The sequence below is a fragment of the Nilaparvata lugens genome, chromosome 13 (genome assembly GCF_014356525.2).
Source record: "Nilaparvata lugens isolate BPH chromosome 13, ASM1435652v1, whole genome shotgun sequence".
NCBI classification, from domain to species: domain Eukaryota; kingdom Metazoa; phylum Arthropoda; class Insecta; order Hemiptera; family Delphacidae; genus Nilaparvata; species Nilaparvata lugens.
In genome coordinates, this window is record NC_052516.1 from 20,950,126 (window position 1) to 20,976,358 (window position 26,233).

The 26,233-nt window shown below is 31.0% G+C and overlaps 1 protein-coding gene across 1 annotated transcript in view; it reads right to left on the minus strand.

Annotated features, from left to right (window-relative positions):
* Window positions 1-1,152: 1,152 nt before the first annotated feature.
* LOC120354113 (FERM, ARHGEF and pleckstrin domain-containing protein 2-like) overlaps window positions 1,153-26,233 on the minus strand; it is a 25,884-nt gene continuing 803 nt past the window's right edge. The window contains 7 exon segments of the mRNA XM_039440385.1: window positions 1,153-5,727; window positions 6,910-7,139; window positions 8,835-8,937; window positions 8,940-8,985; window positions 22,314-22,421; window positions 25,184-25,317; window positions 26,057-26,193. Coding sequence (XP_039296319.1) covers window positions 7,013-7,139; window positions 8,835-8,937; window positions 8,940-8,985; window positions 22,314-22,421; window positions 25,184-25,317; window positions 26,057-26,193 — 655 coding nt within the window. The 3' untranslated portion in view covers window positions 1,153-5,727; window positions 6,910-7,012.

Below are 26,233 nucleotides of genomic sequence, written 5' to 3' on the forward strand. Positions count from 1 at the left end.
TGAATAAAAATGGTTGCGAAGCGAATGCTGAATTAGTTTGATTCGAAACTCGAACTGAAATCATGGCAACTTTGATGAAGAAAGTGGACACTCGCCTAGACCAGAAAAGAAACCTGTTTCTTACGTCAGACGAGAGTCGTCTGCAAACAAGGTCTTTCAGATCTACGTAGGGACTGGAAAACAGCTGCTTTCTGTGCAGTGTGGCGAAATAGTATATTTCGCACCTAGAGCAGAAAATGAGATTTTTCCAGCTCGAAATCGGTTTTCAAGTCCGAGGCCGTAGGCCGAGGACTAGAAAAGATTGAGAGCTGGAAAAACATTTTTGCCCGTGGTGCGAACGATATTTTTCGCCACACTACAGGTATTGCTGACAAAATAAATAAAGAATACAAAATAAAGAATACTCGTTAAGCTATCGTACCTATCTCTTGATTTTAGTGGTAGAAGATTTGCAGTCAGGATTTCAGATTCTTTTAAAATTTCACTTGGAATACCACAGTCATCTTCCAGCATTTTTGAAAATTCGGAATGCACTAATCAACAATAAATAATTGAATAAAACTGGTTGCGAAGCGAATTAGTTTGATTCGAAACTGGAACTGAAATCATGGCGACTTTAGCTGATGATGAAAGTGGCCACTCGCCCGATCTAGCGGATGACTTATTAACTACTTCCATGAGCGGCTGGAAAGAGACAACTTTCTGGCCTAGCCCGGAAAAGAAACCTTTTTCTGACGTCGTCTGCAAACAAGGTCTTTCAGATCTACGTAGGGACTGGAAAACAGCTGCTTTCTATGCAGTGTGGCGAAAAAATGTTTTCCTGAAAACCTTTTTCATTTTGATAGCTTGATGATATACGAATCGAAAAACTTTAAAAAATATCACCAGTAGAAAGTTTATTTTTAGCCTTTGCACAGCCTTAGACGGGCTACACAGTGGTGTCGCAAGACTTAGTGTCTTAATGCCTCGAACATCTGTCGCAAGCAGTGAGTAAGCTCTAATTTTACAACACAGATTGGTTTCATATGCGACATGCCTCGGAAATGAGATTGTCGTAGACATCATGTCTACGACACCAGTCCAGTGTGTAGCCCGCCTAAAATTCAACAGACGTTAACAAGAAATTTATGATTGGAAAAGAAACAACTGAAGCATTGAAACAAATTCATTAATCATATATTCTTTTACGAGTTCATAGTACAATCAAAATGTAACTATCATTACTACTAACATAATGATAATAATAATTAGCCAAACTTAAACCGTAATGTTAAATCAAAAACACTGTTTAGTACAACTATTGCTATGATAATAAATGCATCAAAATTCAATAACAATTTCAAATAAAAACTATACATTCATATTGCAATATATTACCAATTTATATAACAATTAACTATTAAATAATCAAAATTGTTTTTACAGAGCTTCAATTAGGCAATGCTTAAAATAACTAGGAAATATTTTATAGTGAATCAAGGTAGAAAGAATAAAGTAAAACATATTCTTTATTCTTATTGTAATAAGCTCACAAGTACTGGTCACAGTGTTAATAGGTAGATTTAAAAGATAATTCACAAGTAGCTCAAATGTTAAAAAAATATGTTCTGTTTTATTTTGAATGGAATAGGAATATTGGTTATCCCATTCAATTTGCTTCAATCTATGAAGTTTGAAAAATAATAAAATTGGGAAAATAAACGTGCCTCCTTAATGGCTCTTTTCAAGTACAAAATAGATTAAAATTAAGTTTTCTTGTATTGCTATCGAATAGATTAACAACTACCGTTAAATCGGTCGATCAGAAATCAAAATCTGATCGGCGTTTGTGCTGCAATGTGCTGTAGAAATAAAAACAGCCAATCAAGTGAATAATAGAAATTCCCTGTGAATGAAATTTTCAGTCCAGTCTCTCATTCTGGAATTGTTCGAGAGAGTAAAGAGAGAATAATAAAGTTGAAAGTTGGAAATAAAAGCTTTGGAAGACCTTCAAACAAATTTGAATAGACTGGATAGGCATTAGATTGTATATTTGAGAAAACTTAAAACCGTGAAATTATTATATTGATATTGAGGAATATTATCACAAAAATTGAAGTGGTATTCCAAAAGTTGAGGATGAAATATCCAAAAGTTCCTTTAGTATTTTTACAAAACAATAATGTTATCGTACACTAATGCTTGGAACAGTAATTTATAGAAAATAGTTAATCATTTTTAGAATTCCAAATACAGGTAGGCCTACATAAATAGTTGTTGGTGTCATCATTAACTGGACTGAGCCAAATGGCATGGTGTTTTTAAAACTTGATACGATATTTCAATAATTTTGAATACTAGATTAGAAAATCGTGGTCCTATTAATTTGTAATAGATATCTGTAATCTTTAAAATCAATTATATAGCATTTACATATTATTGCATCTTGAAAAATATAATTTTAAATATTTTTAAAATGGTGACTATCTTGAAAGAATAGTCACAGTCAATATTACTTTTTTATGAAAATAGATTAGTGATTCTCAATCACTGTTATTTAGAATATTCTATTTTAGAAAGTGCACTTGAAAATTCTATACTATTACGAAATTATGCAAATTTTTCAATATTAGTTTCTATAAAATTGCTCCCACTATGATTATTATTAACAATGGAATAATATAGTTCGGAACCCACCCAAAATTTAGGGTTCACCACCTAAAATGGAGGATTCACAAAATAAAAATTTACTCTCGTTATTCTACATTTTGCTGGGTTGTATCTTAAAAAAGGCGCTTTTGGTTTTTTTAATCTTATTACAGAATAACACTAATATCATTCATTGATTGAAAATAACATCTTCTTAATACGATTGTCTGGCCATTCAAAAATATCATGTTCAAGTACATAAAATTTATATATTTATAAAACCAAGTAAATATTATTAAAGATTGACTTATTTTCAAAAGAAAGTAAGCCAACACTCACAGTAACTTTGGACAATTTCACATCATTCAGCATACTAACATTAACATGACTTTCTCACATACAAATCATGGAAACGACAAAAATGAGTGAAAGATTATACAAAAATTATTTTTGAGATACTCATAAAATATTGAATGAGTACAATGTTTCTAATTCATAAATAGTGTAATAGTAAAGGTGAGATACAAAATTGTTGTACTTATAAAAATTAGTACAGTAATAATATTTTTTTCAACGAGTAAACGTGAGTGAAATTATAAAATCTTCATGAAATTTAGAAATTGGATCACACTATAAGGGCCCGCCGCTAAATAGACCCACGCTAATCCACGAAAAGCAACCCACGCCGTGGCATGTTTTGTAAAGAATTGCTAGGCTTCTCCAGACATCTGTTTAATGATAATAATACATTATTAATAATCCACTTGTCAGCTGATTGATTATGAATAATCCTATAGCAATGGTTTACAAAACATCCCACGGCGTGGGTTGCTTTTCGTGGATTAGCATGGGTGGCGTGCCTAAAGAGCTTTCATTATTAATTTAAAATCATTAAATTTCTCATTTTATATTTATTTTTCATAAAATTTATAAAAAAAGAATATTTGAAAAAACTTTACCAACAGTTTATACATTTTTCTATAAGACTTCATTAACATAGTGTGAGCCAACACAACAACATTAAAATCTATAGAATTCTGTAGAAAATCAACAATATTGATAATATAAATATTGAATTTTATTCACAAAATTGTCATCAAGAATTGGTGATGAAACAACTAAATTTCAACTAAAATCAAATCTTCGGTATCCTCGTTTCATCCAAGCAGAAATTTTGGAACCTGAAGACATTAAAATATCTGTCATTTACAAGAAATTTAATTATATTACTTAGAAGTTGGAAGCAACTATGAATTGATACATAAAATACATAATACAAATATGGTAATAATTGACACATGTAGAGAATAATAATTTTCGAATTAAATTTAATGTAAGTTAATCATTAGAGTATCACCAATTTAACAATAAGCATAGTGTTAAATAGTGATGATAACATAGTGATACTATTATAGTGGTAGCATTAGGAAGACTTGATTGAATTAGATGAAAAATGCTTGATGAAATAATTCAATGACGAAAAAAATGAATATTAGAATATAATTATGCCAGGATGATAGAGTGCAAGTGTTGTAAACCGTAAATGAAGATAATATATCCAATAAAAATGAGTTATTCTTCAAATTAACAAAATTCAGAGCTTGATTGAAGTTTCTAAAAAAAATTGATAGCTACAAGTAAAATTAGCTAAACTATTGTGAAGTTATCAACAAGTCTAACATTGATAATAAAATCTTAACCAAAAAAACAAAAGTAATATCATTAGAAAACTGTTATTAGAATTCCTGACATGGAAATCAATAAATAATATTAATATTCACATCAATATGAATGATGCCTATGATAATTAAAGTATTATTAATAAATTAATTTAGTAATCTCTTGTTAGTTTATTAATATGAAAACTTCATGATAATTTTGATTCAATCAAAACACATAGGAAAAATCTAAATATTGTATGGAATAAAATTAATACTTTACGCAGTCTTTAGGGAAGAGCATACTTCCCTTCAATTAAACAAGAATAAACCATCAAAAATCATTTAACAAGGACAAAATATTACTTGTTATTTGAATAAATAAATGTATATCTAAATTACATTATTATTGAATTGCTTGAGAAGTTTTATTGCTTTATTTTACAAACCATATCCGTGGAGATTTGTTTCTGAATAAATGAATAACTTCTTAGAATGCAAAAAGGATTATCCAATAGTAGAACACTACTAAAGAGATGATAGATTTAAAAAATCGAAAATGTTATCTAAGATAACATTTGAAATTTGTTCTAAAATTTGAATATTTCATTTCCCCCCCCCCTCATACCTCTTGGTTTTTGCCCCCCCCCCCCAGTAGTTTAGTGAAATGGCGCCAATGGTGATGAGAAACTGCAAAAACTTTTCGTTGAAATGGAACAGGCCAGAGTCACTCAAGATTTGGTCAAAGAATTCGAAAGGATGGATCAAAAGTTGAATAGAATTCTTACCGAAGTGGAACTGGATAACATGAAGAAAGCTTTCGATTGATCAGAAAGATAGTTCAACAAATAATGTGCAATCTATCAAAACTCTGTTTGAATCTTTCACCGAGTTCTGCAATGTCCTGTCAGGAATGAATGTGATCACAGAAAAATGGAATCAACTTATCAATACTTTAGAAATATTATCGAAGGCATGAAAACGATTAGGTGGCTTGACAATGAAGAAGAAGAGTCCGACTCCACCTGTGGCCACGACATAAAAATTACAAATTTTGAAACAAAAATTGACCATCTATTATCTTTCAAAGATAAAACTAGAAAGAAGAAACCAATTTTGCTATCGCTTGTTGAAGAAGATGATAAAGATGCTGCCCAGGCGATTATCAGTGGGGATTTCTAAAGATCTAGTTGCTTTCATTAAATAATGCAAATTATGTTCTTTGAGTAAACCTGCTCAAAATACCAACTATGGCTATCTTTGCTCTTCTTTTGCATCACAACCTATGGAAAAACTATTCTTAGACTTTGATTATATTCTTTTCTTTCAACCAAGATTGCCAAAATTCACTGGCCTTCATGACCAGCATAGCTTCCTATAGTGCTAAGCCGCTTTATCTGAATAATCTCAAATAAGGTTGGTTACAATACAGCCGGTGATCCTGTAGAAAAAAGAAAACAAAACAAATTTAAAAAATGAAACAAAATCAACAACAAAAAAATGAACATAAGATAGAATCACATAGGAGCAAAATTAAAAAAAAAACAAATTTGAGTCGATCTTAACAGTTGATATTGCGGAAATTACAAATAAAATAAAAAACAACATAACTGCTTGAAATTACACCTGCTCTAGTCTAGTACATGGGTTTCCCATAGTTGAGTAGGTTAATTACCGAAAAAATCAATTTATTTATATTTGAAGTAAATTTCATATATTGTATTTTTGAATATTATGTACATTTTATTGATTAGATTGCTTGTTTGTATATTAATGGAAATAATATTTATATTTGAAGTAAATTTCATATATTGTATTTTTGAATATTATGTACATTTTATTGATTAGATTGCTTGTTTGTATATTAATGGAAATAATATTTATATTTGAAGTAAATTTCATATATTGTATTTTTGAATATTATGTACATTTTATTGATTAGATTGCTTGTTTGTATATTAATGGAAATAAATTTATTATTATTAATATCATTATAACTAAAGCGGCTTCTATACAGAGAACAACCTTATCATAGTATAAGGCAACGCAAATTGAGTTGCTCTTTCACAACATACAAAGTTGAGTGGTGAAAAGTGCTAATTTACTGTAAATAGTGATTATTTTACTGAAAAAATCAAATTATAAAGGTTCTACTGTTTAGCTGATTTCTTGTTTCGAGTCATTCTCTACTGTTTGCAAATAATTACTTTAAAAAATCAATCTCAATTTAAAATCTTCATAAACTGTCTTAAATCATTCTTTTTTACAGTGTTTGCAAATTGTGTTTTACAACAAATCTAAAAGCGGATTCTTACTTATCAGTATCAAAGAGAATATTATTCCCATAAGTTCTAACGGGATATTCAATTTTTCTATAAAAGGTACTTACCACACCACTATTATTAAAATAAAATGAAAATATCCAGTACCCTTGTCCCTTTTATATTTTATTTAAAAATAACATTCTAATGGGACAATTCATACTCGCTTAGCCGGACTCAGTGGGAATAGTCCAATCACAACTCATGGAAATTATACTTTAACAGACTCTGATACTGATATGTATGAACTAATTTCAAATAATAATGAAATTATGATTTAAATTTTTCATAAATGATCTCACCGAATCGGCGCAACGACTTGCCGCGACTAAGAGTGGGAGTATTCAAGATGGCGGCGGACTCCTCCTCAAGATGGCGGTGGCGAGGGGGAGAGGAGGACGAATGTCACGCCTCACTCTCGGCCTCCTCCTCCTCTTCCTCCTCCTCCAGCTCGCTGCCGAACTGCCGATTGTTGCCGAAGAAGCGAACTCGACCCGAGTGCTGAGTCGCGCTGCTGATCACCTCCATCCACCTGTCGCCGCCGCCGCAACATTCAAACATCATACAACCAAATTCATTGAAAATGCGAGAGAATTTGAATTAGTTAACAGAAAGGACTGGATAAAATTCATGTAAAATAAGAAGGTAGAACAAATAGTATATTTCGCACCTAGAGCAGAAAATGAGTTTTTTCCGGCTCGAAATCGGTTTTCAAGTCCGAGGCCGTAGGCCGAGGACTAGAAAAGATTGAGAGCCGGAAAAACATTTTTGCCCGTGGTGCAAACGCTATTTTTCGCCACACACAAAAATAAACAATATATATATATATATATAAGAATAGTTGTTTACTAAGCACTTCCGAAAGCAGAAATGGAAAGTGATAGCTCTAGCAAATCTGAGGTAATCTGAATACCAGGAAATTGTCCAAGTATTTTTATTTTTTATTCTGATTTGTCTAAATAACCTAAAAGATGATGTTCAATTATGTGGGAGGTTGAGTTTTTTACTTTTTTATTCTTTCAAATGACAATAAGATGATATTATTATAAATGTTTTAATTATTGAATAATTAACACAAATAATGAAAAGTTTTTTGATCAGCTGTTTTTTGATCACCTTTCTTAGTTCCATTTTAGCGGCTGAAAAGGGTAATCTTTCCGACCTAGGCCGGAAAGAAACCTGTTCTGACGTCAGAGGAGAGTCGTCTGCAAACAATGTCTTTCAGATCTACGTAGGGATTGAAAAACAGCTGCTTTCTGTGCAATGTGGCGAAAAGATTATTTGAATAATTCATTCATTTATTGTATGAAATACTATAATCATAATACAAAATTATGACATTGGAGGAAAAACTAGGCTGAGCCTGTACTATTTCTCTCCAAAAATTTTGATAAAATGTTAATGTTGTCCAAAAGATAAGGTTATGTGATCACACACTGCTTCGTCACTAGATTTTCGGTCCAGGAATGATGATTTAAAATTTTGAATTTTGAATCAGTTCGCAGAGAATAAAGTGGTGGCACACAAGTGCTACAAAAATAAAATAGAAATGCAGGGTAAAGAAATTAGTAAAGTTCACGCTACCATCGTACACATTTAGACTAGGCACACACCAGTTAGTCAAGACAAGACAAGACATGATCAGACACAATACTTCATATGGTTGCTTATGTCTAATTGCAATGACTAATCAGTGTGTGTTGCGTCATAAGCAACTATGTGAAGTATTGTGTCTGATCATGTCTTGTCTTTTTGTCATTTTGAATCAAACTTCTTTTTTTAATTGAAAGGTGGTTCATATGATACATGATTCCGATACAGGATTTCCAGAGAAAAGGTATGGTGAAAACCGCACATCGATATCTCAAACCTTTCAAATTTATTGTCATTCATTTCTTTTATTATACTATATAAGATGATAGATAGATGGATGGTATATCCATCTATCTATCATCTTCCATACTATAATAAAGGAAAGAACTGGCTTAAACGGGTATACACGTGTGGAGGATAGGAAAATTATGTTTGACGCATCATCACGTCTGAACTACTGGACTGATTTACTTGAAATGCTGCATATAAATTCTTAATCAACCGAGGATTCTTATAGGCCTATTTTCAATTCTTTTAGATTTCATTACGTCAAGTTTTCAGTTTGTCAAGTTTTAAAATAGACCCTTGCGAAGCACGGGTTACCTGCTAGTAAATAAATACAATAAAATCTCACCTGTTGAAAGTATACTCGCTCTCCGCTCTGAAGAAGTAGACATGGTTCTTGAATTGCAGCTTGAACACGTAGTCTTTATGGATTCCATCTTTCTCATTTGGGTGGATATGGAATAGCCCAGCAGTGGTAGACTGGCCAACGGAGAATCATCCTACAAACAAAATAAATGAATAAATAATACAAATAAGTATTAATTAAATAAGAGTAGGAGGAGTGTAATTTATTATTTGCGTATGTGTTTATGTAAGTTTTTATTCACAAAAGCTTGTGACTTGAATTCAATAAAACTGTAATGATTTGTAACACCGAATTATTCAGCTTCCCAAATATTACATTATGTTTTTACTTTCCTTGCCCTATTACCATAGGTAAGGAAAGTATTGCTTTCCGAAAAAAATTAAGGTACCCCAATTTCTAAATTTCTATACGTTTCAAGGTCCCCTGAGTCCAAAAAACTGGTTTTTGGGTATTGGTCTGTATGTGTGTGTGTGTGTGTGTGTGTGTGTGTGTGTGTGTGTGTGTGTGTGTGTGTGTGTGTGTGTGTGTGTGTGTGTGTGTGTGTGTGTGTGTGTGTGTGTGTGTGCGCGTCTGTGTACACGATATCTCATCTCCCAATTAACGGAATGACTTGAAATTTGGAACTTAAGGTCCTTCCACTATAAGGATCCGACACGAACAATTTCGATCAAATGCAATTCGAGATGGCGGCTAAAATGGCGAAAATGTTGCCAAAAACAGGGTTTTTCGTGATTTTCTCGGAAACGGCTCCAACGATTTTGATCAAATTCATACCTAAAATAGTCATCGATAAGCTCTATCAACTGCCACAAGTCCCATATCTGTAAAAATTTCAGGAGCTCCGCCCCAGCAATGCAGATAGATTCCCAATTATCAGGCTTCAGATACAATTGAAACAAAAAAAAAATCAAGAGGAGTAGATTGAGCATGAAAATCTCTACAACTAATGTTCAGTAACATTTTCACCTAAAATTAAAAATAAGCTTTAAATTCGAGAAAATGTGATTATTCAATTGCAAATTATTGTTGATTCTATTAAATCATTCACTATGAAGAGATAGCAGACCTCATCATGTGTGTCTCCAGCGTTATTGCCCTGTCACCAGCTGGCTCAAATCTTTGAATAGTAGACTTGTGATGCGCGGGAACACTAGCGTCAGGTGATCAATTTTCATAACGGCAAGGAAAGTTGTGTGAGTGCGCCGTCACACCAGATTTTTATCTATAGTAAAAGGGCAAGGAAAGTATTGCTTTCCGAAAAAAATTAAAGTACACCATTTTCTCAATTTCTATACGTTTCAAGGTCCCCTGAGTCCAAAAAAGTGGTTTTTGGGTATTGTCTCTATGTGTGTGTGTATGAGTGTATGTGTATCTGTGTACACGATATCTCATTTCCCAATTAACGGAATGACTTGAAATTTGGAAGTTGAGGTCCTTACAATATAAGGATCCGATACGTACAATTTCGATCAAATGCAATTCTAGATGGCGGGTAAAATGGCAAAAATTATATCAAAAACATGGTTTACGCGATTTTCTCGAAAACGGCTCCAACGATTTTGATCAAATTTATACCTAAAATAGTCATTGATAAGCTCTATCAACTGCCACAAGTCCCATATCTGTAAAAATTCCAGGAGCTCCACCCCATCTGTGCAAAGTTTGAGTTTAGATTCCCAAATCATCAGGCTTCAGATACAATTTAAAGAAAAAATTTCAAGTGGAAAAGATTGAGCATGGAAATCTCTACAATTAATGTTCAGTAACATTTTTACCTAAAATTCGAGAAAATGTTATTATTTCAATTGCAAACTGTTGGCAACTGTTGATTCTATTAAATCATTCACTATGAAGAGATAGCAGACTTCGTGTGTCTCCAGCGTTATTGTCCTGTCACCAGCTAGCTTGGATCTCTGAATAGTAGACTTGAGATGCGCGTGAACACTAGCGTCCATAAACCATAGTTGGCAAGGTATTTTTATTTTTTTTTCCAGCACACCACATCATTTAGCATATTGCTTTTTGTTGAGTTTATTTTCATTGTAGCTGTTATTGAAATTGTTTTGTTGTAATTTGTTATCTTTTTGTTTGTGTGTGTTAAAAATAGATTGAATTATGTCAAAAAAATATCAAAACAATTTTTGTACTTAATGGGTGACATTTCTACCAGTTTCAGCGTTCAACTTGTAGAAAGTTGAAAGTACTGGTTAAATTATCAAAGTACGCAGAAGATGAGTCCAATGCCTTGAAAAGCGTCCGGACTCATAGTGAATACCACAATTCCATATAAGTATAAGTATAGTTAATCATATATAGCAATATTGTAAATGATGAATAGATTAAATGCCGTTGTAAAAGTGAAACAATGATACTGGTTGGATAAAACACAACATTTTAATATTCTATAATATTGTTATTTTATGAGTAGGCTATAACGTTGAGTACACCCAAGGTAGGCCTACATTGTATTCTAGGTACATTGAGTACACCTATAAAATCAATATTGATTATATGGCTATTATAATCGTGGGATACATTCTTATTTGTTATAGGGAATGAAATACAGTACAGTATCAATTATTATTAATTCAAGAATATTTTCATAGGGGATACTGAATTATTCTTGAAACTATTCAGTATTTACATCAACAAGAAATTACGCATACTGTATTTAAAAAATGGGAATTGAACTTAGATTATATTAAGACCTGGTAGATTTTAATGGCGATTAAATCAGTTTTTGAACTATTTTTAACGACACTACAAACTAATATCTTTGAATATTAGTTATAAGTACTGTATGCGGTTTTGCATTTTGCAAGTATTCACCGTAGAACGCTTTCGGATTTTTAGAATCCATTCTTAACACTGAGAATGTATTCTAAAATGTAATTATATATTTACAATAAATATATATTTATGTCTAAATATATTTTAGAGCTGTGAATAACAAATAGTGAGTAGGTTTTTGATTTTGTATTCAAATTTTTTAAATAAGTGCAATATTTCTAAAGTTTTTAATTTATTGTGATTCATTTAGAGTATAAAATCAACCTTCAAAATTCAAAATTTTAAATCATCATTTCTGGACCGAAAATCAAGTGACGAAGCAGTGTGTGACTATATAACCTTATCTTTTGGACAACATTAACATTTTATCAAAATTTTTTGGAGAGAAATAGTACAGGCTTAGCCTAGTTTTTCCTCCAATGTCATAATTGTATTATGATTATAGTATTTTATACAATAAATAAATAAAATAAAAATAAATAAAAATTCTCAGTGTTGAGAATGGATTCTAAAAATCTGAAAGCGCTCCACAAGTGAGTACTAGTTTTAATAACTAATATTCAAAGATATTAGACTGTATTGTCATTAAAAATAGTTCAAAAACGGATTATTACTTGCAGTTCGTCATGGATAGTGAAATAGATGGGTGATCAAATGTCACGAGAACCAATTAGAGAAGTCTTCTTTTCAAAGAAGCTTTTTCTGATTGATTTTCACGGCATTTAATCCCTGTTTTTGTTTGTGCAACCGGGCCAAAGCGGGTTTGATCGAGTTCAGTTGATCAGGGAAAATACCTAGAATTATTGTAGGAGATATCTGTGAAATTATGTGTAATGAACAGTCACTTAAAAGTTACATTATTGCATCAAATGAGACACAATTATTGATGCTCAACAATAGAAACCTTCAAGACTAAACTATTTTAAAATCATCTACATTTAAAAATTTTACTTTTTCCTATATTATATAACCCATAGAGCTGATTTTTCTTGAATTGGGAAGTCAAACAACTTACATGCAAAATAGAATGTAAGTTTTAAAATAGTTTAGTCTTGAAGGTTTCTATTGTTGAGCATCAATAATTGTGTCTCATTTGATGCAATAATGTAACTTTTAAGTGACTGTTCATTACACATAATTTCACAGATATCTCCTACAATAATTCTAGGTATTTTCCCTGATCAACTGAACTCGATCAAACCCGCTTTGGCCCGGTTAATTAAGAGAAATAAACAAATCACACATACACCAATCAACCCACTCTAGAATAATTTGCCAAATTCCTCCATGCAAAGCCATACCTTCATTTGTCCAGTATGACCACTGGTTGTAGCCCAATTAAAAAGCAATATCATTTCTAAAATATCTAAAATCATGTTTGGATTACTACTACACCAATAATACTTTCAAACTACAAGCATATTATTAAGGCAAATAATTTAAATAGAGAATAAAAAGCTTAAATAAAGCGAAGAATATATCAGAGCTAGTAACTACCAAGATGCATTTGTTAGTAGATTTTTGAAGAATTGTAAGTTTTTGAGAAATTTTTAAATGAACATGAAAAATGATTGAGTGAAAATGGAACTGATGACTTGTGATAATTATATTATACAAATGAATACATTGAAATAGTGAGAGAGAGAAATTTTGGATTGAATATAAATCTTTTGAAAATGATGAGAGTAACAATGATGAGGAACGCATATGCTCAGAAAATATATAACACGGTAAATTATTACCTAAATATAATTCTTTGTAATTTTCAACTAGTTTTATATTAAATCAGCATGATAAATAAATAGGAAACGAATAGCAGATCAATTTCTAGTCTTATCTTACTTAAATCAGATCAATTTCTTTCTTATCTTCATCCTGAGTTTAGTTACTGGTGGAATAAAGATACAGATTTCTTGATACCTTGATTTTGAAAGTTTTTGAGATTACAACATAATCATCTTAAACATAAGAAAATTAATTGTATCATTTTCATCATTAAACTAGCATACTAACCATACTGAAAGGATTGATCAGTTATAATTGAAATTAGTATTTTTGTATTGGGTAGAAATATTTTTTCATTATCTTCAAACTGATTGTTTTACAGTTGGCTATAATTTCACCTTCACTCATACTATTTATAAATAAATAATCTTATTTCGTATCTATTTGATTAAAGAATTATTTTATTTTCTTGCTACCTTCAACTGATTATTATTGATAAATACATGATTATTACGCACAATAATTATTTAAGGGATTTATTTCAATACAGCAGGAATTCACCCCTCTTTAAAACCAAACCTCATGTTATATCAACTCCCAGTAACGGTTGAACAAAAGCGGATTACATTTTAACCGTGATTAATTCCACGAGAGCCATCAGAGAAGCCGTATTTTCAAAAACACCTTCTCTGAATGGTTCTCGTAATGTTAATCACAGTCAAAATTTAACCGACTTTTGTGCAACCGGGCCCCAGTGTCACAAACATGTGCTACCTTAATAGTATTTCTGATGTGAACATTAACATAGAATTCCACACAACCATATCAACATCTGAGCGTTGTAATAACTCAGTTTACACACACCGAAGCACACAACAATATTAACAACAGAACATCCAGGAAATTAGCATACAAACCGCAGCTGCCTTTTTCCAAATATTTTTCTTCAACAGTCAACCAATTCTTTAATGAATCCTAATCATTTTTACTGTGGAATGCACTTTAATTGCAACTACTCTAATATATGGAACACCATAGTTACGTTAGTCAACCTTTGTGAAATTTAAATTTTTGCTAGATTAAATTTCGACTTCTATGAAATTAAAATTTTTTTTTTTTTACAACTTCGTAGTTGTATTATTTCTTCCTTGCTATTCTATATTCTTGTAATTTTTGGTGACTCAATTGTATTGGATTTTTTTTATCTTGATTCATTGATCCCAATTCGAAAGATAATGTATTGATTCCTTTTCCTAATTGATTGTATATATTATTATTTTATACATCACAGTATATTCCTTTTCAACTAATATAATGTCGAAAGTGTTTTAGAAACAAAAATAAATTAATTATAATTTTTCTTTCTTTAGATGTACTTGTTTGTTGTATAATTAAGTAGATTTGAAATTCTGTTGAATTTTGTAACAATCACGTAAGTTACTTGTCAAATGAATTTAGTTTTAGTAAGTAGAGGCATTCGGTAGGCTACTTGTAAAAGGAACACTGACAGAGTTTAGTCGACTTACCACCAACTGAAAACTATTCTATGAAAATAAAAAACGATACTCGACAATCGTTTTTCATCAGAAATTTATGTTTTATATTTTCTTTAAAACTGATATTATTCAAGAACCAGTTGACATAATTATTCATTTCTTCAATAATACAAAAATTCATTAAAATTATTGTTATCATTCAATCATTCAATTATCTCACAATATGATGCAGTCTATTATGCGATGTTTATATCTATGATAACAATTAAGAAAATGATTCTTCGAATCTTAGGACTTGCAAAAAAAACTTCAGGAGAATAGCACACAAATGTACACTAAATACGGCGAGAAAATTAATAGCACATAATAGAGTACTAGTATCAAATTATATACATATCCTACTATAGGATGAACGATTTTTTTTAGAAAATTGAATTATAAAAAAAGATAAAATGAATATAAGATAGCGGTATGTAAATTTACGGCACGGTTTGAATTAGACTACCAACTAATCATACAAAGTGAAGGTTTTTTTTTACAAAAATAATTGATGGAAAAACAGATTGTACAGGATGAATGAATATTTTACAAAACTCGAGAGAGAAAACAGATAACATAGACGTAAATACGAAGCTAGAAATATATTTACATTAACAGAGTGGTACGATACGATGCGAATATAGATAGACAAGGATAGTGAGAGTAGAAAAGAAGAAAGAAAGAAAGAAGGAGACTTACACTTTTAACGTATTTTGTAAAAAATTGTTGAATAGGAGTCTGCTTTCCGATTGGTCCGGGTAAGGAAGGAGGAGGCTCCGTTTGAATCTGCAACTGGCATCAAGAAGACGTTCTAACCCACACAAAACCCTCTCAACTCAACCAATCATTCAATGAATCACAACTGATTCAAATGAGATAGTATTGCAATTGCTAGTGAAAAAGTACTGGAAGATTTCCTTTTAATAGATTAATATTGACTGATTTAATCTGATAGAATTCCACACAACCATATCAACATCTGAGCGTTGTAATAACTCAGTTTACACACACCGAAGCACACAACAATATTAACAACAGAACATCCAGGAAATTAGCATACAAACCGCAGCTGCCTTTTTCCAAATATTTTTCTTCAACAGTCAACCAATTCTTTAATGAATCCTAATCATTTTTACTGTGGAATGCACTTTAATTGCAACTACTCTAATATATGGAACACCATAGTTACGTTAGTCAACCTTTGTGAAATTTAAATTTTTGCTAGATTAAATTTCGACTTCTATGAAATTAAAATTTTTTTTTTTTTACAACTTCGTAGTTGTATTATTTCTTCCTTGCTATTCTATATTCTTGTAATTTTTGGTGACTCAATTGTATTGGATTTTTTTTATCTTGATTCATTGATCCCAATTCGAAAGATAATGTATTGATTCCTTTTCCTAATTGATTGTATATATTATTATTTTATACATCACAGTATATTCCTTTTCAACTAATATAATGTCGAAAGTGTTTTAGAAACAAAAATAAATTAATTATAATTTTTCTTTCTTTAGATGTACTTGTTTGTTGTATAATTAAGTAGATTTGAAATTCTGTTGAATTTTGTAACAATCACGTAAGTTACTTGTCAAATGAATTTAGTTTTAGTAAGTAGAGGCATTCGGTAGGCTACTTGTAAAAGGAACACTGACAGAGTTTAGTCGACTTACCACCAACTGAAAACTATTCTATGAAAATAAAAAACGATACTCGACAATCGTTTTTCATCAGAAATTTATGTTTTATATTTTCTTTAAAACTGATATTATTCAAGAACCAGTTGACATAATTATTCATTTCTTCAATAATACAAAAATTCATTAAAATTATTGTTATCATTCAATCATTCAATTATCTCACAATATGATGCAGTCTATTATGCGATGTTTATATCTATGATAACAATTAAGAAAATGATTCTTCGAATCTTAGGACTTGCAAAAAAAACTTCAGGAGAATAGCACACAATGTACACTAAATACGGCGAGAAAATTAATAGCACATAATAGAGTACTAGTATCAAATTATATACATATCCTACTATAGGATGAACGATTTTTTTTAGAAAATTGAATTATAAAAAAAGATAAAATGAATATAAGATAGCGGTATGTAAATTTACGGCACGGTTTGAATTAGACTACCAACTAATCATACAAAGTGAAGTTTTTTTTTACAAAAATAATTGATGGAAAAACAGATTATACAGGATGAACGAATATTTTACAAAACTCGAGAGAGAAAACAGATAACATAGACGTAAATACGAAGCTAGAAATATATTTACATTAACAGAGTGGTACGATACGATGCGAATATAGATAGACAAGGATAGTGAGAGTAGAAAAGAAGAAAGAAAGAAAGAAGGAGACTTACACTTTTAACGTATTTTGTAAAAAATTGTTGAATAGGAGTCTGCTTTCCGATTGGTCCGGGTAAGGAAGGAGGAGGCTCCGTTTGAATCTGCAACTGGCATCAAGAAGACGTTCTAACCCACACAAAACCCTCTCAACTCAACCAATCATTCAATGAATCACAACTGATTCAAATGAGATAGTATTGCAATTGCTAGTGAAAAAGTACTGGAAGATTTCCTTTTAATAGATTAATATTGACTGATTTAATCTGATAGAATATTGTTAAAAAGTACTAAAGTTCACTCAACCAATCAGCCAATGGATCACAACTGATTCAAATGAAATAGTATTGCAATTGCCAGAAAAAAGTACTGGAAGATTTCCTTTTAATAAATTAATATTGACTGATTCAATCTGATAAGAGTTGTTAAAAAGTACTAAAGTTCAATCAACCAATCACCTAATGAATCATAACTGATTCAAATGAGATTGTATTGCAATTGCCAGTAAAAAAGTACTGGAAGATTCTTGTTAAATAGATAAATACTGACTGATTCAACCTTATAAACTTATAAAAGAGTTGATAAAAAGTACTAAAGCTCACTCAACCATTCATCCAATGGATCACAACTGATTAAATGTGATAGTATTGCGATTGCCAGTAAATCCAGTACTGCCAGATTGCCAGTAGTACTGGAAGATTTTCGTTGAATAGATTAAAATTGACTGATTCAATCTGATAAAACAGTTGTTAAAAAGTACTAAAATTCACTCAACAAGTGATTCACAACTAATTCAAATGAAATAGTGTTGCAATTGCCAGTTAAAAAGTACTGGAGGATTTTCGTTGAATAGATTAATATTGACTGATTCAATCTGATAAAAGTACTAAAGCTCACTCAACCAATCATCCAATGAATCACAACTTATTCAAATGAGATAGTATTGCAATTGCCAGTAAAAAAGTACTGGAAGATTTTCTTTGAATAAATTAATATTGATTGATTCAATCTGATAAGAGTTATTAAAAAGTACTAAAGTTCACTTAAGCAATGAATCACAACTGATTCAAATGAAATAGTATTGCAATCGCCAGTAAAAAAGTACTGGAAGATTTTGTTGAATGATTTAATATTGACTGATTCAATCTGATAAAAGATTGTTAAAAAGTACTAAAGCTCACTCAACCAATCATCCAATGGATCACAACTGATTCAAATGAGATAGTATTGCAATTGCCAGTTGAAAAGTACTGGAAGATTTTCGTTGAATAGATAAATATTGACTGATTCAATCTGATGAAAGAGTTGTTAAAAAAGTACCAAGATGAGTACTTGTTGATTACTTGTTGAGTACTTGTTATATTACTTGTTAACAAGTACTAAGATGATTCTCGTCAACGAGTTATTTACATTCATTCTTATTGAAAAAAAAAGGATTGTTCACTAGGCCCCATAATTTGTCAATAGCTTACTAAATCTCGAAGCTTATCAAAGTGAAGTGAAAAGCAGGTTGAATTTGAGTCGTAGAGGAGGTTCAAGCCCACAAACACTTGATTCCAGAAATTAATTTGAAGATAGTGATTCTATCTTCAAAATCAACAACAGTTCTTGAAACAATGAACCTCTTTATAAATAAATACTACGATAAAAAGTTTATAGGTGGATTCCACTTGATATTCATTAATTATTAAAGAAAAAAGATTTCATCTTATACTAAAACCAAGATTACTTGATTTCACTTAGTTTCTCCACTTTTGGTAATCATACACTGCTTTGGATATTATTTAACGTTCAGTAGAGGCAGTGAAATCATGATCAAATGTAAAAAAGAATCTGTGGAAAAAACAAGATGATACGCATTTTTCTTTGAGCCACAGCAATTGGCTAATATTAGTTAATAATTTATTTTACTTGTAATTTAAATTGATTTCCAAGAAATGAATGTCATTTTTGGTTTAATTTTTTAAACATACTTGCACCTAGAAAAAAAAACCATTAAATCATATTTAAAACGTTTCTTTTTTACAGGCAATGAACAGTTCAATGAGGGAGCTTCATTGAATCAACCACATTTCCTGTGGTAAAAACGAAGGATCATTGATACAAGTTTTAAAGAAAAGAACCACACCGGATAGTGTAGTTCTTTCACTAAGTTTGTTCTACTAATCCGGAATCAATGCGATAAGAAATTACATCTTATAACCTTTAAACCACTTTCATTTGAATCTTGAATCTCAAATTATATTTGCTAATTATGGTTTCAATCTGATGGCAATGAGTAGTAAGTTTCAATGTTTTCCCTTTGTAAAGAGCATTTGGTTTTGTATGATAAAAAGTATACTGGAACTATGAAGAAAACAATAATAATTGCTAGAAAATAAAGACGAAGACTGAGGTAATGACATAATTCACACAAGAAAAACAAGATGAATTGTGTGAATCCACACGGAATGTAAATGAATTGATGAATAGAGAGATGTGTGAGTTATATGTAAGAATGTATCGAAGAGGTTTTTTTTTAGAAAAGATTTCTGACTACATGCTACCAAAACCTACCACATATTTCTTGCTTCTGAACTAAATTGATTTAGTAATATAATTATAATAAAAGTTATTCTTATAATTGACAATTATTATCACAATTCATTGTGACAACCATACTTGGAAATAGAATTTGAAATTGTTTTAAAATTGTGGAATGAAACACATAAATAGAACCAAATAAAACTTGTGAAATACAGTAATGCTCGAATTGCTAGGAAAAATTCAGACTGAAGAGGATAAAAAGGAATCGTGTTTGGGACGACGTAATTGTCCAAACTTTCAACAAAAAATTGAGAAAAATTGTCAAAAAAGATAGGTATAATGAATGTATAGCTTTTGTACTTTGAATCTAGATTGAAATAGTTTTTTTATTCAAGTTTGAAATATACTGGATTTTCCAAATGTTATTGTTTTGTAGTACAACAATAATAAATTGTCACTTGAAAATTATACAAAAATGAAAATTTCTCATTCATGGAAACTGAATTATATTCATTCTTATAACACTTTTTGATGAATTATAAAATGGAAATAATACATAAATTTGATCATTATTTGGAACAAATCATGTTCAGAAACAAGAAATATCAAGAATAAGACACCTAATTTTAGAGCCCAAGAAATCATCACTAATGAAAAATACAACCACATGAGGCCGTGCAAGAAAAAACAATGTTCTAACCACCATGCTCTTGAATAACATAACCTAGGCCTATACCACATAGAACAGCGAGACATGCCATCATGTTTATTTTATTTGCCGAAAAATACATTTTGGAAAAAATTGAGTTGAGGCTTGAAAGTATCTGAAATGAAGATTCTTTATTAAATTAGGTTCAAATATTATTAATCTTTAGAATTAGATGATTGCTTCTGTTTATAAGATATTAATTTGTTTTCAATCGCCTATCTTTAAATTACCCGTACTTTGTATCACATTCGAATTTAAGTTCTCAAAAGCAGCTTCCAAAACTGCCAATTAACAAATTCAAAGCTTGTAACTAAATTCTATCCATGTTTTTAGAACGAGTAATATCTAATTGATATTAATATTCATATTTATTGATTCACAAAAATATTACAATAATTTACTTTACTTTGTTAATGATTTTGCAGCCTAGTAAATTATAATATATTTATATTTTTAATATCCCTCAAATATCTAATAGCTACAGGGATTTTAAAATAATATGTATACTATTTTTATTGAAATAATTGTATTAAAAAAAATAAATAAATTGGAATATGAGAAACAGCCGGATATCTTCCAAATTAATTATTTAAATTTAAAAAGTAGAATAAACAAAATTATACTGTTTGCACTTGATAGTTTATATATTTTGTGGTAGCCTATTGTACTCGAGAATGAGAAAAATGTTCCATTTTATCGACATTTCTATTCCCCAAAATATATAAATACTTGATAACCGATTCCACTACATCATGCTTCATTACCATTTATAGCCCATGCGGAAAAATGCAGGATATTGAAAAAAATCTAGATGAAAAGTTTTTCTAATTTAAATGTCTAAAGGACCAATACAAACTACAACTGAATTCAATTCGTTTACTTATTTCAAGATTTATAATCTTTATTATATTAATGCTTTGATGTTTTAAAATCTCAAAAGATTGGAGATATGACGCTTGATACTTTTCAAATAATTTTTGTAACTTTTCAGGCTTTTCTTACTAATTATTCTACATTTATCATTCTATTAACAATCTTTTTAAGATTATCTCAAACTTTTTTCTGAAAATTCATGATCAAACGTTTGAATAAATTTTAAAACTTTTCAATCATTATTATAATTTACTATTCTAACAATTACTTTTTGGGAACTTCTTTCGAATTAAAATTAAGAGATATCTATATCGATTCTAGCCTTATATCAAACGAACATCAAACTATCATAAACTTCACAAATTGAATATAATTTTATGTAATAATGATGTAAATAGAATACAGTAGCCGAGTTTTCTATAGAAACTGTAAGCATATCTCTCCAGAAACGAACTACAAATTTCTAAATTCACCCATCAATGTAATAGCAAATTTCAAAATTCACTCCGTTGATTGTTGATGTTCAGACCAAATACAATTCATCGGTCTCCAAGTTTTACATCCTTAATTTTGGTTCCAAAACATTAGTAGAATTTCAAAAGTAAATTCTATTGATCGTAACCAATAGAACATTTTTTCGAAATTACAATCAGGAATTACTCCAATTCTCAACTCTTCATCGACTAGTAAATATCAACCGAAAAGATATACATTAAGCTTGACTGGTACACAAGCCATGAAATTTCAATTCAATTACAAATTATTAGTAATAAACTCAATCCTTTCACCAGGGTTCATGATGTTAAATCATGTTAGGAGGAAAACAATCTAAATATATCAACTTCAAACTCAACAACTACAACCAAGGAACATGCTGTCAATACCGTCTCCTATTTAAAACAACAAAAACTAAGTTGTCTGTTGGAGTGAGAAAGACTTACCTGATAAGTCTTGTAGAAGAAGAGACAGAAGTTGGTGAAGACCACCCACAACTTCTGCCAACCGTTACTGTTCTTGAACTTTCGCAGAAGATAGCCGCTAAGTTGGTTCTGAAAATGAAGTTGATCAAAATTGAAGAAAAATGAGTTTTAATAATCTTACAATGACGTATTAAATCACGGAAACCGGTAAATAGTAACTGAATTCCAGTTTAGTGGACAAAAACAGAAACGTAAAAAATGAGACAATCATCTTCATAGATTAGGTTAGGTTCCCATTACAAGAGTATCAATACTCATTAAAATCCGGCATTTCTTCCTTATTTAATTCTGTCATTCAATTTTAAGTGGTTACTTTTCAATATACGTGTAAAGCTTATCCCATAAAACTAAAATGTTTATTCGCTCGCCAACGAATCAGCTCATAACCATAGCTCATAGTTCCCCTTTTTACATAGCTATCAGTAAAGTCCGGACCACACTTAAATATCATTGTGTTATTGTGCAGCGTTCCGATCCTATTCTGTGTGATGTTGGTGGGACAGATCATATGACAGACATGATGTGTAACATGTGTGATGTTGTAACATGTCTTCATAGGATCGGATCGGAGTGGGATTGGATCGCTGCATGATAAGTATGGCCAGAGCTTTATATGAACAAGTATAATTATTATGCTCACTCTTCGTTTAGGGCTACTGATTATTAAAACACAATAAAAAACTATCGGGTACCCTTCCTACATTTCATTGCAAAATTACTAGTTTCAACTCTTCATCGGCCATGAAATTGAATGTTGTAATGAAATAAACGGTACTTAATAGTTTTTTATTGTGTTTCAAGTTACTCATGTTGAATATTGTTTGTTGTTTGATTTTTTCGTTACTTTTTCAAAATGTTTTCACTTATGATCTATCTCCTGTTAACTGTATTTTTCATGTATTTTGTTTCGTTGCTTTCTTGTTTTATTCATATTTGCTTTTTTAATTTTCCTATATCCATTCATTCCTGAACAATATACTTATATGGGAAGGCACAAAAGGCTTATGTTCAAAATGGTCCCTTTTTGAATTTATAGTACAGTCCAAATCAAAATGTAGGTTATGTCACTATCACCATACAGAAAAAATAGCATAAGAAGATATCTCATGGTATAGGTAGTTTATGTTCCAAATTACAAACCGATACTTGTTAACCCAAGCTGATTACTGTCGAACACTGTCCATTATTACTGTTTTGGCCAGGTGAGAGTATAAGAACGGCACAGTATGAGAGACTACCAGCGTCACATGTCTTCACCAAAAAAACTACTAGGACTATCGGCGTGAGTTGACAGTGAAAATTTGAAACATAAACGCCTTATACTATGGGATATATTCTTATGCTATATTTTCTCTATGCTATCACTAATATTATACTGTATTTATTCTTTATTGATTCATACAATAAGTACATGATAGGGAGAGAAAAAAATAAGGTAACCTTTTGCTTATATATTTTTTTCTATAGCTGTTTTTCTATAGGTTGCACTGTGTCAATTTCCATCTGACACAACACACATCACATTACTAAATACATAAAATGAACTCACTATATATCTTTGTTTGAAACAGATTTATTCTGAAAGCACAAGTCAACCACATGTACATCTCCAAATCAATAGTTTTTGCTCCCCTCTAACCTATAAATTGAATGTCTATTCTTCTTAGGTTCATTGAATATTATATAATAAATGTATTATTTATTTATTTATAAATTATTATCAATAATGGTTATGAGCGCCTATTTTGAATCATAATCTATTTTGAGGGCCTATTTTGAAATGTGTAACATTACAAGGCATACTGTACCGTTGGAAGTTGAATAAATCAAATCAAATCAAATCAAATTTATTTCCTCAAAAAATACATTCACAGAAACAGAAATATTACATCAGTCTATGAAGAAATATCTCCCTGCAAAGGTAAAAACCTGAGCGCAGGAATGAATGAATGAATGAAAAATAAATCAACTATTTATGTTTAATGAATGAAGATTAACTAAGCATGTCTATTTTGAGTGGGAGCTAGTGTGTAGCTCACTGTGTACCCGCCTCCAACGAAAACATGATGCCGTGAGACTTGATAATCTGAACGGCTCAACTTCCCACCAATCTCAGTATCTTGAGAAATGGTCAAAATATACACTCGACGAAATGAGATCACTATGAACTGAGGTCCTCTCCAGTGGATGCTACTATCATACAGAAGAGATAGCATAATGAGATATTCCATGATATAGGGCGTTTATGTTCCAAATTTCACTGTTAACTCAAGCTGATAGTCCTGGTAGTTATTTTTCGTGAAACAATGTGACGCTGATAGTCTCTCATACTGTGCCGTTATTACACTCTCGCCCGTCCAAAACAGTAATAGACAGTAGTCGACAGTTAACGAAAAATTGGCTTGAATTTTGGAACATGAACGCCCTATACAATGATATATCTTTTAATGCTATCACTAATATTGTACCGTAGTCCTGTTTATGAGATACGAAATATTGCAAAGCATCTTGCAAGGGAAAATAGAAGGCAGGAGAGCCCCAGGAAGGAGAAGAATTTGCTGGTTGGCCAACCTCAGAGCATGGTTCGGAAAGATCTCCATTCAATTGTTCCGGAACGCAACCAACAAAGTAATAATAGCCACAATGATCGCCAACGTTCGTAACAGACAGGCACCCTAACAAGAAGAACAAGTCCTGTTTATATTTTTTGTATAGTTATTTTTATTTGTAAAATTGGTGTTGTAACGTTGGAAGTTGAATAAATAAAAATTAATAAACTATTTATGTTGCATGAATTGAGATGAACTAAACATGTGGTAATGTGTATGTACCTCTACAGCTCTGAGCTGGTCCTCGATGCCGATGGAGGTGTTGCGGTGCCAGCAGACATGCACCGTGGTGTTGCTGCGCTGTGGAGACACCTTGCTGTTGGCCTCCTCTATGCTCTGCCACACTTGTCCATCACCTCATCCGACGAACCTACAAATTCACAACAAAACCCTACAAACCTACCCAACAAACAAACATAGAATGCAGTGATCTAAATCATAGACACAAAAATACTAGTAGTTCTGTGAACATTGGACCTCACGCAGTTTTCTCATCCACAAGTATCTGATGTCACCTGTTTGAAATGTTAACAAACTCAGTTCATGTTTGAATCTGTATTCCATATGATATAATTCATCCAGTTCCGTGATAATATTTCCAACTGATAAAATTAATTTTTACAATCAAAAATATTAAAATTTCTTCAGCATTATTTAGTTTTATAAACAAAACACAATTCATCAAAATGATTGGAGAGGGACCAACAGGCACAGCCCAAAACTGTACCTTCCCAAATTTCGATTCATACACTAGTCCAAAAAAATAGTAGGTTATGTTGCATTCATCTGTGAATTTGAGTCCAATTTTCAGTGCAAACACTTATAAACAATGAATTTTGGGTTTAGATTGTTTAAAACCCAAATGAAATAACGAAATTACACTCACTTATCACTTAAGAGTGCATGATTGATATGAAATACGTAATATTTCATTGAATTATTTCTATATAGTTTAGAAACAATTTGGCACCGGTGCTGAGTTGGAAAATGATAGAGCTATTTGCTTTGTCTTCTGACAGACAATGTGAATTAAATACGATAGGATGATAGAATAGGATTGACTATAGATAGATAGGATTGAGAAACATAACTCACTGCAAGACTTGAGACTAAGATAGTTGTTTTTGCTTGAATCATTGGCTTCATTCTGTTTGCTGTCCGCTATCGCCTGAGATAGTTCTTCCAGCCATTTTTGTTTCTCCTCTGCACTGGTAGCTGCTACTGTTAATACCCTAAAATAGAAAATAAAAACCAGGTTTACATTTTTTATAA